At 42.3% G+C, this 18,114-nt stretch overlaps 1 protein-coding gene across 2 annotated transcripts; it reads left to right on the top strand.

Annotated features, from left to right (window-relative positions):
• The first annotated feature begins 420 nt into the window (after nucleotides 1–420).
• b3galt2 (UDP-Gal:betaGlcNAc beta 1,3-galactosyltransferase, polypeptide 2) lies at nucleotides 421–16,608 on the top strand. 2 transcript variants are annotated; one of them, XM_078258391.1, is made up of 3 exons: nucleotides 421–1,640; nucleotides 12,566–12,665; nucleotides 14,544–16,608. In XM_078258391.1, the coding sequence occupies exon 3, from the start codon at nucleotides 14,891–14,893 to the stop codon at nucleotides 16,208–16,210; it is 1,320 nt and encodes a 439-aa protein (XP_078114517.1). In that variant the 5' UTR covers nucleotides 421–1,640; nucleotides 12,566–12,665; nucleotides 14,544–14,890; the 3' UTR covers nucleotides 16,211–16,608. The 2 variants fall into 2 exon arrangements, with proteins under 2 accessions (XP_078114517.1, XP_078114519.1); XM_078258393.1 differs by lacking the exon at nucleotides 12,566–12,665.
• The last annotated feature ends 1,506 nt before the right edge of the window (nucleotides 16,609–18,114 follow it).

The raw sequence follows: 18,114 nt of genomic DNA, 5'->3' as shown, positions 1-18,114 counted from the left end.
CACAACATCACTACAACCAAGCGATAACAATAACAAACAAAAACGAAATTACATGACAGAAATAAAGCTGCCAGCCGTCCATCTCCACATCAAGAGCAGTGACCTCCTGGATGTGTAGCCTATCCATGAGTTTCTCCTTGTTTTTGTTTGTTTCGATTGTAAAAAAGTTTGAAAAAAATTGATTAGGAGAAACAAATATCTTCAGAATAATTGAATTATCATCTTTAGCCAAATATGGACATTTCAATTAGGCCTATGGTTTCATGAATGTACTTTTTTTTTTTTTATTTGAGACATGTTTCATTGTCCTAATGTAGAAATGTGGACTCACGCCCCTTGAACGCAGCATAAGGGTCACGTGAGATGCACCGCTAATAATGCAGTGACGCGGTAGAGTTCCGTCAGTAGAGCGGTGTCTGACAGCCTGCATGCCCGGGCCAGCAGCTTTCTTTCCCGGCTGGGAAATCCGACAGGGATCGGTCAAAGACGGAGCGAATGAAAGATAACGACAGAAGAAAAACAAAAAGGAGCGGACTGGCTAACCGAAGCGGGGAGGTGAAAGTAGACGACTAGTTGTTTTTGTTTTTCATTCAGTAGGCTACTCGGTGAACATTTTGGCAGTGATTGGACTCAGAGGTGGGAGAGGATATTTTTGTATTCATTGTTCTTCTCCATCGCTTTCACTGCGCTGATAGTGTTTATCAGCCTGCCGAGCATCGTGAAGGACCAGTCTCACTCCGGCTGCTCTGCCGCCGCTGCTCTCCCCTCCTTTTTAGAGCCGTTCGGGCTCCGGATAAACGTGTGTGGATGCTGTGCTGTTTTCTTTTACATGTTTAACATAAAATAACATCTCCTGGGAAGGAGATAAACTAGGATAAGATCAGGAAACAACCGTGAAACAGCGAGGGGAACCAACATTATTTATTAAGTAGTGAGGTAGAGGGAGGCTGTGGTGTATAACGGACACAATTGGAGAAGGAGAGAAAGGAGAAGAGGATTCGCAGCAGTAGGAGAACCAAAAACCTGCAGGTTTGTTGAGCCTGCGGGGATGAGGACGAGGAGGGACGCAGCCTAACACAGCCAAGGTGTTAGTGTGATTAGAGGAGAGGGAGCTGGAAGAGGAGAGGCATTATAGCGCAGGTTGTTTCCAATCAAAAACAGGCGGTGTTGGCCGGTAAAAGCACCGGGGTGCACACACTCCATAAGCCGACCGCAGCCCTGTCAGCAGCCGTAGCAGCATGAGGAGGAGGAGGTACGCAGCACTGCATGTCTCATCAGTCCTCCACATCCTCATTATTCATTTAGCCTTCCCCGCCCTCCTCTCCCCTCCATTACATCCAGCCTTCCCAGCCGTCTTGACTAGTATCCATCCATCCATTCATCCATCAATGCATCTATCCATCTAGATGCCCTTGCCCTTGTCTATGTCCCAACTTCCTGCATCTCCTATCCATCAGGCACTTTTTGGAGCATCAGTGACTTTCCAAAATGTTTCAGTGACACTCAGGGGCTCAACCGGGCAGGTGTAGCCTACCTCTGGAAAATTAATAATAGGCCTACTTTTTGATTTTTATTATAACTTCACCCCCAAAGGATGAAGGTGGATGATAGCTTTCATTCATCCTTGCCCAAAGCAGAAGGTAGGTTCTTGAAGGTATAATCACTGACATCAAAAAGGGGTCAGTAGACCAAACTGTATTCCTTTACATAGATTCAAGTTTAGGAAACTCCTCCTTGGACTTGCCAAGAGGTGAGGCCAGGGAGTTCCCATTGATCCAGTTCAATTAACAGTGCTTTTTATCCACTTCATCATGTCCAGCTGCCTGAGCTATTTGGCACTGAAAGCCTGTGCTTTCTGAGATGGACATAAAAAAAAAAAAAATACAGCAGCTAAACTCAACATCTGCGTATTCACTCTGCTCATTAGACTATGAAACTTTAATAGGGTGTAATTTTTAAACCACTTCATAATTTATTGCTGTGGCGTCTGAATGGACGTCCCAGAAAAGAGTTGAAGCGAGGAGAATATGGCCGTGCTTTATTAACGAAGTAAAACAGAAATACAGTTTGAATCAAATCCAGTGGTAAAAGTTGGCAGCAACACAATGAGAAGGGTTGGGTATCACTCTCGCTGAGTGGAAGAAAATCACTGTCATATAATATTTACTACAGCTACAGTAGCTCAGAGCTGCCGAAGCTTTATTTCCCAGAGGGCTCTTGTATTTTTGAGTCCAGTTTTAATAGGCTGCTCCATCCTTTGTTACAGCCTTTTTTAAAGGACAAATGAATGTAAATGTTGCTCTGTCGGTCTACATTATACAGCTTTGACTTGTGTGTTAAATGGTCAATTCACACAGTGTACAAAAACATTTTCTCATTAGCTTTGGCCATATGTGGTGAACTTTTGAGATGTCTGATGTGTCTGCCTAGGTTGTTAATCTGGCATGTGCCAGATTACCATCCCTCTCGCTCCCACTCCCTTTCTCTTTATACATCCATGGCCTGTGCCCTGTCCTGTGTATGAGCACGAACGGAATAGTTTGTTTCCCATTTATAGAGCCAGAAGCAGCATACACAGAACGGACAGCTTGCAGCCTTTAGGTAGATATTCGCTGATTAGAATAGCAAACTCCACCTTTCAGGGGATTAAATAGTGTTCATTTTCATTGATGATCATCTGCTTTATTTTTGCATAAATACATATTTGTCTGGTCTTGAAGAAATGTTGATAACAATAAAAAAACAAATTGGTTTCCTGAAACCCAAGGTGACATCTTCAAATAGCTTTTTTTGTCACAGTAAACAAAGAAAAGCATAAAATCCTCTCAAGAAACTTGGGAATTTTTGGTATTTTTGCCTATTAATGATCTGTTGATCAACTAATTGGTTAGCCGAGTCATTTCAGCTCTAAAAAATGCAACAGAAAAATGTCTTTAAAGAAACAAAGCTCTTGTTATTAACAGGAAAGTTTTAATTGGAAGTAGTTTCTATTAAAACAAAATACCTCCCTGTATTGTTGTGTTGAGGTGAAGGCAGAGATGGTCAGAACAGGGGCGAGTTAAACTGCAGAGGTGTAAGAGAGAAAATGCTTTTTAAACATTTTGTTTGTAATTTGGGTGAACTGACTCTTTAAGGATTAGATATGGCCATGCTTTGTGATAGGGGCTCCAGTGGACTGTCCCAGATCTGACCAGCCTCTAAGTGATGAATGGTAAAAAAAAGACACAGCTGGCCATCCAGTGTCACTCATCTGCTCTGCAACACTTGGCGTGAATGCAACCCTTCCTCTCCCAGCGGTCCTATCCTAGTTGAGTCAGATATACACCAAACAACATACTCAAAGGGTTAGGTCACTCAAATACCTCCAAAAAACATTTTCTTTCTTGCTGTTTTTTATTGGGACTATTTCTTAGATAGGGTGTTTGCTGTGTACGGTTTTCAAGAGAACAAAGTATGTTGATTATCCAAAGGAACAGAGACACTGGGTTTTGGAACGAGATGTTGCTGTTGATTTTAATAATGTAATGTAATTCAATGATTTGAACACAAATTCGGTTCACTTTCATTGTATTTGGGCTGTGGCCTAAATCTCAGAGTCAGATCTTTTTTAAAACCGTATCAGTAAGTAATAAGTGAGACAACTTGTATTTGAGTGAACTCAAGAAGGTAGCCTACAGGTAGGCCTACATGTGCAAAAGAGGTAAACACATTAATTGAATGAACAATGTCACATGTTGCCCAGTAGTTTAATTAAAAAACTGGATAATTGAAATGTTCAATGTTAATTGCAAGTTAATTAATGAATAAGTACACTTTGGCAAATGATAGGCCTACGTGAATGTAGCCATTACTTCACATTTTTATCCAATTTATATCTGTCATACCAGTATTTTCCAACCAGTGCTACTTGGGAACGTCTGTAGTTGCTAGGGGCTACGTGGAAAGATTGTGCAGTACCTTGACTAATTAAAATAACTAATTAAAAAAGTAAGTAAGTTGAATAAGCTATAACAGCTGAACAGCTGAATTGAGACTGATTGAGTGCTTGAAAACTAGTTAGCAAGTGAGAAGAAGTTAGCAGTTAGCTTAAAGAAAAGGATGAATGGCTCAAATAGAGGCTGTAATAAACAAAAAGTTCAAGTAGTTAGCTGGTTAAAGGTGCACTATAACTAACTATTAACTAAACTAACTATTAACTAAACTAACTGTTCCTGCATGGTTTCAGCGCAATTTCATTTTTGTCTCAAATCGTAGGCATCTGTCCTTGATCCGCTAGCTGCCTGCCCCCTATATACACTGTGGAAAAGCCCGGTCTCGGGAGACAACACAGGGGTCGTAAATGTCAAACAAACACTAGAGGCACAGGATAGGCTGAACAAACATGTTCCAGCCAATCACCGACAAGATGGTTGGGGGAGGGGATGGGGGTTAGTGACAGTTAGTCAGTTAAACGTTCAGTACACTGGCCGTTCCCAACCTGGCGTGCGCAAATGCGACGTCATGGGATCGCCGTAACTGTTTATACTCGCGCGTGGTGGTCGCGACACTAGTTGCAGTCTTCTCCTGAACAGAGGTGGCGCTAATGAGGAAAGGCTCCCGACTTTGCTGTTTCTACGGACTAGAAGAAGAAGAAAAAGGTAAACAACGGCAGAACTGGCAGCAGCATTGCCGTCAATGCTTCGATTTGATTCGATGACCTACTTCGTCGGATCAAGCCTTTCATTCACCATAAAAGAACTCCTCTTAACCCGGTGAGTTTACAAGAGAGACTTGCAGTCACTCTGAGAGTCCTGGCATCTGGTTGTCGGCAAACTCGTTCAGGTCTCCTGTTTCCTCTTTGTTGCGCGCCACTGAAAAAAATAGAGTGGTCCGCGCCCTCTGCTCGCGCACTCAAAATCTTGGCGTGCCAGCGAGATCTACGTCATTTTGACGTCACATTGGCACGCGCAAGCTTGGATACTGTAAAACGGCCTTTAGTCATGACAGTTACGGAAACATGGGGGGAGGCGAGCTTGCTCTGTTTTGTTTTGAATTTACTTGGAACGTCAACAGAAGTAACGTCATGCAGGAACGCATAGTGCACCTTTAAATAGTTAAAATTGTTAGCTAATGGAGAAAGTGTTGAATAGTTGCTCAAAAGTAATGGATAAACAGTTAAAAAGAGATAGGTGGAAGTAATGAATAAACAGTTGGAATAGTTAGCTATAAGTAATGAATAAACAGTTGGAATAGTTAGCTTAAAGTGCTCATATTATGCTCATTTTCAGTTTCATTATTGTATTTAGAGGTTGTACTAGAATAAGTTTATGTGGTTTAATTTTCAAAAAAACACCATATTTTTGTTGTACTGTACATTGCTGCACTCCTCTTTTCACCCTGTGTGTTGAGCTCTCTGTTTTAGCTACCGAGTGAGGCATCTCACTTCTATTCCATCTTTGTTGGGAGTCGAACATGCGCAGTAGCTAGGTCAGCACAGCTAGCTAGTCAGTTGCAGAGTATTAGGGCGTGCCACGCTAGCAGCTAAGCAAGCATTTAAGGTGTGTTACAAAGTGACGTACATTTGTCAAGGACGTAAAGGCTGGACTACAATTGACCCTTCGCTAAGCCCCGCCCTCCTTAGTTACTGTTGCTACGCCTGTCAAGCTTTCGTGCCTGGCACGTCCATTTCAGTATATATGCACCGGTGTCAGACATTCCCAAGGAGATAATTAGTAATTTTTGGTGAACAGGTGAAATATCTGAGAGAGCAAGACAAAAGGGACTGCAGTATGCATTCGAGGGATATATCCACGACATAATATGCAACCGATGAGAGAATAGTTTCATCAAAATGAAGCTAAAGCCTATAGGTCATGCAATAATGTGAGCCGCCTCATACGCTGACCATTCAAATGGGAAACCCACAAATTGAGGAACAGCTATGTTCATGCACAGCATGGTAAGTGACATTTGAAAATAATCTAATAATTATAAATCAAACAGCTTATCCATAAATCTTGTGGAATAAACACAAGACATTAGCTTGAACACTTTGCAATGATAACATTCTCCTGCTTATATTTTTAGCGATTAACAAATGCTGAAATATATTTTAAAGTATGTCAGTGAGCCTCCGTCTTGCCTTTAATCATCTTAAGGATGGGTTAATAACAGATGTGTACCCACTCGATCGCTCTCTGGGACATGTTTTCATGCTAATCAAATGTGTTTGGAGCTTGAAACAAGCTAGCGCGGACCGCTGATTAGCTTACAACGCTAGTATTCAGTATAGGCAGAAAGACAGTAGTTCCCAAGACGGTGGCCGCCTGTATACGAGAACGTGACTGGCTTTATAATCTATCTTTTTAATACTTTTTAAAACTGTCTGTACACTTACAAAGTTCTCAATGCTTCGGTTAACATTTAGGGACCCTCATTATGCTACCGTTGAAGTGTGGTGATATTTTGAGCCTTTTTAGTGGTATAAATAGCGATTTGTTTTTACTTTCCCTGTGCCCCGAATACTAGCGTTGTAAGCTAATCAGCGGTCCGCGCTAGCTTGAAAACATGTCCCAGAGAGTGACAGAGTGGGTACACATCTGTTATTTAACCCCTAGGTTCGTTTTGCGCCGGAATTGTCTTTGTTTTACGTTCAAATATATGCATTATGAACAAAGAACCGTCATTATTTCCAAGCAATGCTGTGCTGAATTAGCTAGCTAGCTAACATTAGCGTGTTCTTGCCTTGGAGCAATGTATGTGTTTTTGTTAATATTGTCGACATTTTGCTAGTTGTGAATGGTGCCTCCCGCACTGCTTGATCCACGCCCGGCCTTTCTCCCCTTGGATTTTATGTTTCGGGAAGGGAAAAATTCCACCACCCCGTCCAAACTTTTAGGATACCGTGTATTGGATTTGCACAACGCTTCGGTGTTTCCCTCGCTCAAAAGCTTGACAGACCTCCCGCGCCTAGTTACGGTTGCTAAGCCACGATTAGCCTGTGGTGGTTTTCAGGTGTGGCTTAGCGAAGGGTCAATAGAGCTGTTTGGAGCAGTTTGTGAACAGTGTTTTCTCTGGAAGATGGTAAGTCCCTTTGGGGTGGACTTTGGGCTTTTTCACTTTGCAAACCAATAACAGAGATGGGGACTCGAGTCTGAGACTCGGACTCAAGTCGCACTTAAGTCGCACAAACAGTTGACTTCAGACTTGACTCGGACTCGACCCAAAAGACTTCAGACTTGACTTGCGACTCGACCCAAAAGACTTCAGACTTGACTCGGACTCGACCCAAAAGACTTCAGACTTGACTTGCGACTCGACCCAAAAGACTTCAGACTTGACTCGGACTCGAGCTTCGAGACTCGTCAACAACCTGTTGTCATGCAATTATAGCTTTTTAAATCAAAATGTATTCATGTATTTCTATTTTCTTTTATTGGCACATATACGGGGAAACGTATGACGAGCTGTATGTCCCCTGCCCTTTGCCATAATGTGCAACGTAACGCATGCACCTATGTGCGCGCACTCACATATCAAAAAATGCATTGCCGATGGCTACACCAAATCCTCCTGGAGTTGTGCCTTTTCTCATTAATTTTGCTTTCAATAACTTCGTAAACAGTGGCAGTAAGCTAACCAAGATTTACCAAGATAAATGATGCCGGATCAACAACGTCATCAGGCATCTCAAAACGCACCTAAATAGGTCAGTCACTCACACGCTAATGTGAAAAGAGACGTTACATTTAGCATATATCGTCACAGGTAACAAGCTAACCATCGCAAAGTGTTGTGCTAATGCTGGGAACAGGCAAATTGTATCTTATAGTTAGTGGTTGCTGAGGCTAAGAAATCCATGGCGCACAGGAGGCGGGACGCACGGATCCATCTCCCCAGGAACAAACGCTGTGTCGGGTGGGCAAACTCATGTGATGCGTAATTGATCCCGTGGATGATTTGTAGGCTATTAAGTGAACAAGGTGTACCTGGTCCACCAAACACTGGGCCGTCTTGACTGTCTTAATTCTGCACATAATTCTGTCGCTGTAGTCCTATTTACTATTTCATTATTTCATCCATGCGTGGCGCAGAGGATCCGTGCGCACTGTCACCTGCCGCGGCGACGCTGGCCTCACTAACCTCTCCTCCTCTGAGTCGGATCTCCCTCGCGCTGGACTCAGTTTCACTGAGCCTACTAACACTTAGAAAATAAATGGCATTACATCAGTGAGTTCATACTGCTTATTGTGCGTAATTTGGACTGACACTGAGATGCATGTTGTTCTGTAACTGGTGTGGTGATGCCACTATTCTCTTGATTTCCACTTCGACATTAGACATTTTTTTGAGTGAAAGAGACGTTACATTTAGCATATATAATCACAGGTAACAAGCTAACCATCGCAAAGTGTTGTGCTAATGCTGGGAACATGCAAATTTTATCTTTATAGTTGTATCCATATGATGTGACAGACTTAGGTTAATATTTCACCAGGTCCGAGGTCTAGAGGGATGTGTTAAGTAGACCCCATAAAGTTATCCTATAACTGATTTTGATACTGTACTGTATGGATGGTAGCTACAGGACATGCTTTGAATTCATAAGATTTAACAATACAGTGTTAGGGACAGATCAGATGGCCAGAGACTTCAGACTTGACTTGGACTTGTGGCAAAAGACTTGAGACTTGACTTGGACTTGCAACAAATGACTTGTGAACATCTCTGACCAATAAACAACAACAATAAAGGAAAGGGAAAAAGCCAAATAGCATAATATGAGCACTTTAAAGTAATGAACAAACAGTTGGAATAGTTAGCTAAAAGTAATGGATAATCAATTGGAATTGTTAGCTAAAAGTAATGAAACAGTTGGAATAGTTAGCCAAAAGTAATGGATAAACAGTTAGAATTGTTAGCTAAAAGTAATGAAACAGTTGGAATTGTTAGCTAAAAGTAATGGATAAACAGTTAGAATAGTTAGCCAAAAGTAGGCTAATGGCTAAACAACTGAAATAGTTAGCTAAAAGTACTGGATAGACTTTTGGCATAGTTAGCTAAAAGTAGCTTTTTGATAAACTGTTGAAATAATTAGCTGAAAGTAATTGATAAGCTGTTGGAATAGTTGGATAAAACTAATGAATACATGGTTGAAATGCCTAACCTCTGCCACTAGTAGCACAAATGCAAACTTGACTAAACCAACCTAAATTAACAGTTCAACTGTATGAAAAAGTATTCTAGCATCCACTTTGATATTTATTGTTAAATAACATCCAGTTCAAAATCAATTAAAATAAACACATTTGGAACATGTCGGGTGGTTTTAAATAATAGGAAGCCTTATTTGATAGGGCTGTATTTGAAAACACTGTATTTATGAAACACTGCAATTTGCTCAACATTATGAAAACCCCACACCACTTATGGAGAATTGGGACTACCAGCTTGTCAAATAATAATTCACACAGAAAGTTAGGAAGAGGAAGAAGCAATAGCACCAACCGTTACCTGTATTTCACTTGTTTCCTTGGCATTGAACTGTTTGCGACAATCAGATGGTAAACAATAGTCAGGAAATGACAGATTGTTGAGGAAGAGGGTAGCTGAATAGCTGGGTAGGAAAGTGACCAGGCCGAGGAAGGATTAAGACAAGACCACAGCAGCACTGACGGGAGAGGTGTGGACACAATAGCCGTCTCTTTGCTTTCAAGGGACAGCTCTGAATAAATAATAAACAGAACTCCCTGGAAGATTCTTTTTAAGATGAGCCCAGCATGACCTTGAGAGAACAAAAGCAGATGTGAACTTCTTAAAACTTTTTGTAACTCTATGTAGGCCAAGCCACAAAGGCAGTGAAAGTAGTTTAGATGTTTCCTGCCAACATAAGCAATACAGCAAGAAAGCAATGGGAGGAGAGATCTCAAAGAGAGAGTGAGAGATTGACGATAACCTTGTTTCCATTGTCAAAGATATTTCTTAAGACTTAGCTTTGGTTTTTGGCTCCCAACTGGAACGCTAACAATGGAGACTGAGAGCCAGGGCAGAGTCTTAAATTAAACAGAAACAAAACAGTGGGCGTCCTCCTTGCTCACTAATGGCCGTCAGGCATAACAACTGTATTCTCACCGGTACGATAAAGCATCAAATAGACAAACTTTATGACTGATTTGAGGTGCGTGAAGCCTTCTCAGAGTCGAGAAAAAAAAAAGTTGATATTGAAAATAGACAATGGTTGCAACCCCAGGTGTGATGGTCCTCATTCAGCCACAACAATGATGATTTCTTTGTTAAATTACTCTTTTGACATATGGCCTTCATCAGGGATTTTTTAAAGTGCCCATATTATGAAAAAATCACTTTTTCTGGGATTTGGGGTGTTATTTTGTGTCTCTGGTGCTTCCAGACGCATACAAACTTTGAAAATAAAATCCATGCTGTTTTGAGTGAGATACGGTTTCTGAATGTGTCCTGCCTTCAGTCTCCGGGTGAGCTGTTCAAAATCTGCACGGCTTTCTACGTCACTAGCCGAAACGACGGGCCTAGGAGGCTAACCGTTAGCATGCTAGCTCGTTCTCAATGGCAAAACACTGCTACAACACACACAAATTCACCCTAATCTACAAAATAAATTGTATAGAACTACTTACATGTCCCCATTCTGCAGGTATTCCACGCAAAGTTGGAAGTGTGCCCTCATTTAGAAGAAGTCTCCCGGCTAATCCTGCCTTGTACAGGCCGAAGTTGCAGAAACAGCTAGCTAGCTCATGTAATTCTTACCTAGCTACTGCGCATGTGCGACTGCCAACAAAGACGTTACAGAAGTTGAGATTTCTCACTCTGTAGCTAAAACAGAGACCTAAACACAGGGTGAAAAGAGGAGCTGCAGCAATGTGCAGTACAACAAAAATATGGTGTTTTTTGAAAATTAAACCATGTAAACCTATTCTGATACAATCTCTAATTACAATTATGTACCTGAAAATGAGCATAATATGGCCACTTTAAGAACTCAAGACTTTTCTTTACCCTGATGAAGGCCACGTACCCTACTTTCACATTAGACTACATCATAAATGCAGTGGTTGAAGTTGTTGCTTCAAGGCAGTAAACCTCAGTCAGCCACCTAATCAGTCAGGCCTGTTTCAATAAAGCAGAATTTAACTTCAAACTTCAGTGAACAGCCACTCTAAACGGCTCACAAATGGGAGATGTACTGTATTTGTCTTGAGGAAAATGTGTCACTATCACAACGTGCACTGCTTTACTGAATGAAGGTCATATCCCCCTCGACATCAGCAAAGCTTGTTTTGCATGCGTAACGCACAATGTGGAGGCAAAAACAGGCTAGGCTGTTGATATAGGCGTGGAAACAAAGAAAGCAAACTGTGGAGAATGGCGTTTATACCTCGCTGTAGAAGTATTCATTTTATTTTTAGATTTTATATTTTATTATTTTTTTCCTCTATAGGTTTGAAGCTGATGTGGTGACAGACACAACACTTTAATGCATGCCTAGTATGTCACCACTGTGTCCCTCCACCAGCCTTCGGTTATTGACGGCTGCAGAATCACTGGGGCTTTAATTAGTGCTAGTGTAACTAATTGGCTTGCATAAAAGTGACGGGAAAAAAGAAAATGAATTAATGAAGAGAGGCATACGTAGATTATAAATCAAACTGCTAAAAAGTAAAAATGAATGTCTGCTCTCCCCGTGAATTTGGCATTTGCGTCGAAAACAAAAAACAATGTCATAGACTTAACCATTCATGTTCGTCAACATGTGGGTGGGTGTGGGCATCCATCATTATGTGTATATGTGCCCCTCGGTGTGTGCACACTTCATCAGAGCTCACGCAACTAGATATTCATTTAGTTGACAGGAACAATCTCTCAAGCGTTGGATATGCTTCGATGTAAAGTATGTTAACCTTTAAAACAAAGCCGGCCCTGGCCCCTCTCATTCTCCTGTAATTGCTTGCGCTGGGTAAGCACACTCGCCTGAAAAGGTTATCGTGTTCCTTGCCAGTTGTCATGATGAATGAGCAAACATAGCAGGAAATGAAAATTGGAAGTTTAGAAAAAATCCGCCTCACACGAAGCCGGCATGTAGCCTTCGCACAAAATAATGCTCTGTTGTTCGGTACCTGCAAATTATCAAAACGCAAGCAAACAAATAAACAAAAAGGCAATGCAGGCAGTCAATAAATGAAAACTCAGGAAGGAAGGATTGATTCAAGACTTGCACTGCTGCTACATTAATATTCACTAGAGTCTAGTACAACCTGCAAGTTTCTGCTGGCATATTCTGTTTTCCCTGGTGATGTGTGTGTGTGTGTGTGTGTGTGTGTGTGTGTGTGTGTGTGTGTGTGTGTGCGTATGCACAGCAATGATGATGTACGTTTCTAGTGTGGATATAATTAGGTTTTCACTTTTATACATATCATTCAGTAAAACACTGTTGAAAAAAAACACCACATTACTTTAGTTTAGTCAGTTCAGTTTATTAATTTAAGTCATTTCTATTTTACAACAAACTATGTTACTTAACCATTATTTTGAACTCTCTCTCTCTCCTCTCCAGTCCCTGGGTCTGAACCAGAGCTGAGGCAAAGTGCTGCTTCCCATAGGGCCTACAGCAGTCACACTCGGATGGTGGGAGATACCATATATCTGAGTCATAGGTGAGGGTAGGTTTTCTAGTGGAAAATGCGTGTTTTTGTGTTTTCTAAAGTTAGATTTAGAAAATTGTTTGGTTATTTATTTATGGTAGAAATTAGCAGTGAAATTATACATGTCTAAATGGTAACATAAATAAGATAATTGAAGCAATTAAGAGTTGTTTGGTCTAGTGGGAGGGGGCTTAACATATATAAGCCTCTGGCCACCTAAGCATGGTGTTCTGTGTTTGGCTACAATCCAGACAGGTGATGTGAAACTTTGAGAAACTTCGCTAGTGAAAACCTTGTGTAAAGATGTTTTTTTTGTTCCTTATGTTTTTGCTGTGGACGTCCTGCGTTTGTTTAACCACTTTTTTTTGTAAATAAAAGCACCTTCACATTTTGCAACTCAAGCCATCGTGTTATCAACTTTTTTGTTCCGATTCCCAACGCTTTCTTTAACAGATACGCGCGTCCCTTTTGTGTGTGTGTCTATAGACACAGGAGTGACCGTGTGCAGAGTGTTGTGTTCTTCATTAAGTCTGAGCTGCATTAGCTTTTGTGTTAATGGGTGTGTGAACACAAAAACATGATTGCATGTGCAGTATTTGATGTGCATATGATTATGTGCCATGTACAGTACATTTTGTGCTTGTGCAAACTGATGGTTTGCTTTGGTGAGGTGAGAGAATCAGTGTGTGCATACGTGATCGCCTTTTGTGCTTCCCTTGGCGCCATACTCCCTGTGGGCAACAGATGCAATCATTCATGTCACATTTGTCCTGCGTTGTTGCATGTTTGTGTGTATGCATGTGTGCATTTATGTGCATGTTTCCTTGTATGTCCTGTATTTATTCCTGTGGTAAAAGATCGAGCAGCCTGGTTGGTCTCGACTAGACAGTAGGCAGCATTGATAAGCCGAAGGTGGAAAGTGAATGGTGGGTGAAGGCTGTTATCACCAGAGGCTGGCTCAGGCTTTGGCACCACTGCCTGCTGGACCCTGAAAACTCATTTTGACAGATACATCTCCTCCCTAGCTGTCGATGCACGGTGGGGGACTGATGGCACTCATTCGCCCAAGCGGCTCAGTGTAGCGTTGGCCGGCATCACGTTGAGCAAACCTGCAATTTATACTTCTGCCTCAGGCATTAAGCTGAATAATGACATGCAGGAGGCAACTACCATCTCACCATACCCAGCACCAGACAGCCAGCTTATAGTTTCCAAGAACAATGTTATGGAGTACTTCCTTTACTATTTTTAGATTCTTAACTGTGAGATGTGTTCGTGATTATCTAGGGGAGTTTCTTAGTTTCTTTCATTGTGTAAAGTAATAGAACAATGTGCTCATTTAGTCCGTTGTGTTTACTGTGAGATTGTTTTACTCTGAAAATGTGTGTATTTCAACAACGAGGCAGACATCTGCATGGGTTAGGGGTTGTTGCTGTATGCACAGTAATTTTACAGCAGCAATCTTCAGACTGACCTGCTTGCAACAGTATTCTCTAAATCTACCATTTTCTTTGCTCAGAAAGCCACATCTCCAGAGTCTGTTGTGTTCCACGTCCCTGTCCAATCAAAGATGCTACAAATCTGTCATATTGATTCAGCTTCTCCCTTTGAAAATGTTAAGTCAGCTTACCAACAGTGCCATTTACCTTTAGTGGGCACCACATCCACAGATAGCTCTAATTGAGGCTTGTGCATCTGGAAGAAATTAATTCAGAAGTGAGTGTCAAAACAAACCATAAATAAAATGATTAAGAAGTGTGCTCGGTTTTCCCCACGAGTAGAATAAATACAGATCTGCAACTCAGACAATTGACATGTGGCTCAGTGCCAGTGAATAGGAGGTGCTTTTCGGACCGCTGCCAAAACAGTTTATTTTTTTTCTCTTTTCAGATTAGAGAGAGCAAACACAGAGGAGATGACCCTTATCATATCCTGAAGGAGACAAGACATAGAGCATGACCTTGTGTTTGTCTACAGTGCCAAAGAAGAGCCAGGGAGAAGCCTCCATGGCCAGAGAATCATCGCCTTCCTAGCTTCATCAGGAGCCCTTTTAACCCTGCTGCAAGCTGCACTGGGGGGCTCAAACGTTCCCCTGACTCCACCAGGAGGCTCACTCCAACCCATCTGCCAGCTCAGATAACCCTCTTGACTGTTGGCAACCACATGTTTGAGGTGACTGTGTGTGGCCGCCGCCCATTCTCGAGCAGCAGCAGCTTCCTGCGACCCCAATCTGCACCATGCAGTGGAGACGGCGGCACTGCTGTCCCATCAAGATGACCTGGACCGTCAAGCGTTCACTCTTCCGGACCCATGTGGCTGGCCTCCTCTCGCTGGCTCTGCTCTTCACCCTCTTCTTATTTTTCAGCCACCAGGACTGGCTGCCGGGACGCAGTGGGCCCCGGGAAAACCCGCTGGCCTACACCATCAGGGGCTTCCGCAGCCCCAAGGGAGAAGCCAACCAGAGCAGCTCCCTGAGGAGCCTGTGGAGGGAGACGGGGTATGTAGCGCCAAAGCCTCTGCTCAACCTCAGTTCTCAGCAGGCGGATGGGGCAACGGGGGAGGCAGGAGGAGGGGGAGGAGGAGCCAGGATGGGCGTAATGGGGCTCGGGGACTCCATGAGCACTAACAACAGTTTACACAAGGAGATGGGTGTTGGAGGGAGGCTCAGCGCTCAGCCCTACCGCTACATCCTGAACGAGCCCTTCAAGTGCAGGGACAGCACGCCCTTCCTCATCCTCCTTATCGCTGCAGAACCCGCCCAGGCCGATGCCCGTAACGCTATCCGCCAGACATGGGGGAATGAGAGCATGGCAATGGGCCTGGGGTTTGTCCGTCTTTTCCTGCTCGGCACGGGAAAAAGCTCAGACACCTACCTCCAGAGCAGCATAGAGGAAGAGAGCCGCGTTCACCACGACATCATCCAACAGGACTATCAGGACACTTACTACAATCTGACCATCAAAACCCTGATGGGCATAAACTGGGTGGCCACCTATTGCCCACACGCCTCCTATGTGATGAAGACAGACAGCGACATGTTTGTCAATACTGAGTATCTTATCCAAAAGCTGTTGAAGCCCGAGCTGCCTCCCAAGCAGAGGTACTTCACTGGCTACCTGATGAGGGGCTATGCACCAAACCGAAACAAGGACAGCAAGTGGTACATGCCGCCGGAGCTGTACCCAAGCGAGCGCTACCCGATATTCTGCTCAGGCACGGGGTACGTGTTCTCAGGGGACATGGCCGAGCTGATCTACCAGGCCTCGCTCAGCATACGCAGGCTGCACCTGGAGGATGTTTACGTGGGGATCTGCCTGGCAAAGCTGCGCATCGACCCGGCGCCCCCTCCCAACGAGTTCCTCTTCAACCATTGGCGGGTGTCGTACTCCAGTTGTAAGTACAGCCACCTGATCACATCCCATCAGTTCCATCCCAATGAACTCATCAAGTACTGGAGCCACTTGCAGAGCAACAAGCACAACGCCTGTATCAACATTGCCAAGGAAAAGAACGGCAGGTACAGACACCGAAAGTTTCATGGAGAGAGGCCTCCATGATGCATCCTGTGACTACCAACCACTTACAAAAAAAAAAAGAAAAAAAAAAAGTGAGATGGGCACACTGTAACTCAGTCAGTAGAGGGCATTTTGAACTCAGCACTATTCACTATATGGGGAAAAGCACATTGTTTTTGGTATTGTGTACAGTTGATGATCCAAACTATTTTTGTTAATTTGAGAAAAACATGTTAAGTAATGTAAACCTGTTGAGCTATTTCTAAAAGGAAGATGGTCTGTGATGTGGATCATGCACAGAAAGTGCTGCGGTCATTTAAGAGTGGTGTTTATGATAATTCAGGTGCCAACAGAAAGGTGGTGACGGTAATTCATGCTACAGTTAATGTGAAGGCTCTTCTCTAAAGGGCAGTACAGTATGTTGCACTCTACAAATCCAAGGAAGACACAATTGTGTTTACAGACAAAGGGAAATGCACATGTATTTTGTAGAAAGTTACACTACCTAAATATGAATGAAAGTATATTTGACGTTGACCAGTTATGCTGCCCTGTTCCTCAGTGTTTACGTTACAGATTTATCCAAGAAGGCAACTCTAAAGAGATGGTTTATCTGTCATATACTTTATTTTGTTTTAAAAAATCTAAATGAAAGCACTCACGTCACGTCAGAGATGACTGAGATTGTATTTTTTAAAGCTTTACATTGAGTATGACTCTGTACTTGAGCAAATGTTCAATCAATTAATTAAATGTACTGAACTCATTTTATTTGCAGTTGTGTGTGTGATTTATCTGGGCTTCTTTTACACATTCAAGCACATTTAGTATCATTTGTACTTTCAAGTCATAGGAAGCAAATATAAGGCCGGGACTTATATCAATATTACCTTTTATCGACTTTGATTGGACTCCCTTTCTGACGATATCTGATGACATATATTTTACAAAATGTAAACTGGTAAGACATCTCACAAAAATGACTCAAAATTACAAAAAATGCCACCTTTGGGTTAGTATAACTGGATATTTTCCACATATTGTAAACTGAACTCTGAAATACATCACACATTCAGTGAATCACTAGTTTGAAACTACAGATAAACATAGTGATGGATTGACGAATAGTCCAGGATCCTTTACTGTACATGCCATTTGAAGATGTGATCAAAAAAATACATCCTTCACCTCTTCTCTTCTTCTTTCCTCACCTCTTTTCTTCATTGTTTCCCCTTTTATGACTAACAGTCATGCCATCTTAAAACACACTGTAATTGTGAACGAACCAGGCAAATAATGTGTATTTTCTACAACAAAGCACGATTGGTAATAAAAGGTAATATTGTATTCAGTGGACCTTGTAGACATGCATTAACTTCCAAAGAGAAAAAGTAAAACGTTCAGAGAAGTTTAGGCCAGGCACAAACAATGTGAAGACAATCAGGCTGAGTGATGAGAAATGAATTAAACATTGAACTGTTCAGTGTCCCCGGGGAACATAAAATACTCGGCTGCAAAACACCTAAGTTTAAATTTTAATTAAAAATGAATGTATATGATTTTGATCCAGATGGAACTGCCTGTTCAAGTGTGTGTGTGTGTGTGTGTGTGTGTGTGTGTGTGTGTGTGTGTGTGTGTGTGTGTGTGTGTGTGTGTGTGTTGGTGCTCAGGGCCACCAACAAAAAAAGCATATATAATCGGGTGATGACTTGAAAAAGCCTATATCAGATTAAGGTAATCTAAATATACTAATGGAGAGCGGGGGCTCCTGCACTTTTTTCCACTACACATCTGTCAGTCTCGTTTTAATCACCTATACCTTTGAGCGACTCTGTTTCGGGAGCTGTATAAATGGGTTCACACAATGGTATAGGTCCTCAGAGTCAACGCATGGGGGCCTCCAAATTAGTCTTAATTTTTGAATTTTTTCAAAAATTCAAAAGTCT

This window comes from Sander vitreus, chromosome 9 (genome assembly GCF_031162955.1).
Source record: "Sander vitreus isolate 19-12246 chromosome 9, sanVit1, whole genome shotgun sequence".
In the NCBI taxonomy this organism is placed as follows: Eukaryota; Metazoa; Chordata; class Actinopteri; order Perciformes; family Percidae; genus Sander; species Sander vitreus.
The sequence above is the reverse complement of the archived record's forward strand: the minus strand, read 5'-3'. Positions and strand labels throughout refer to the sequence as shown.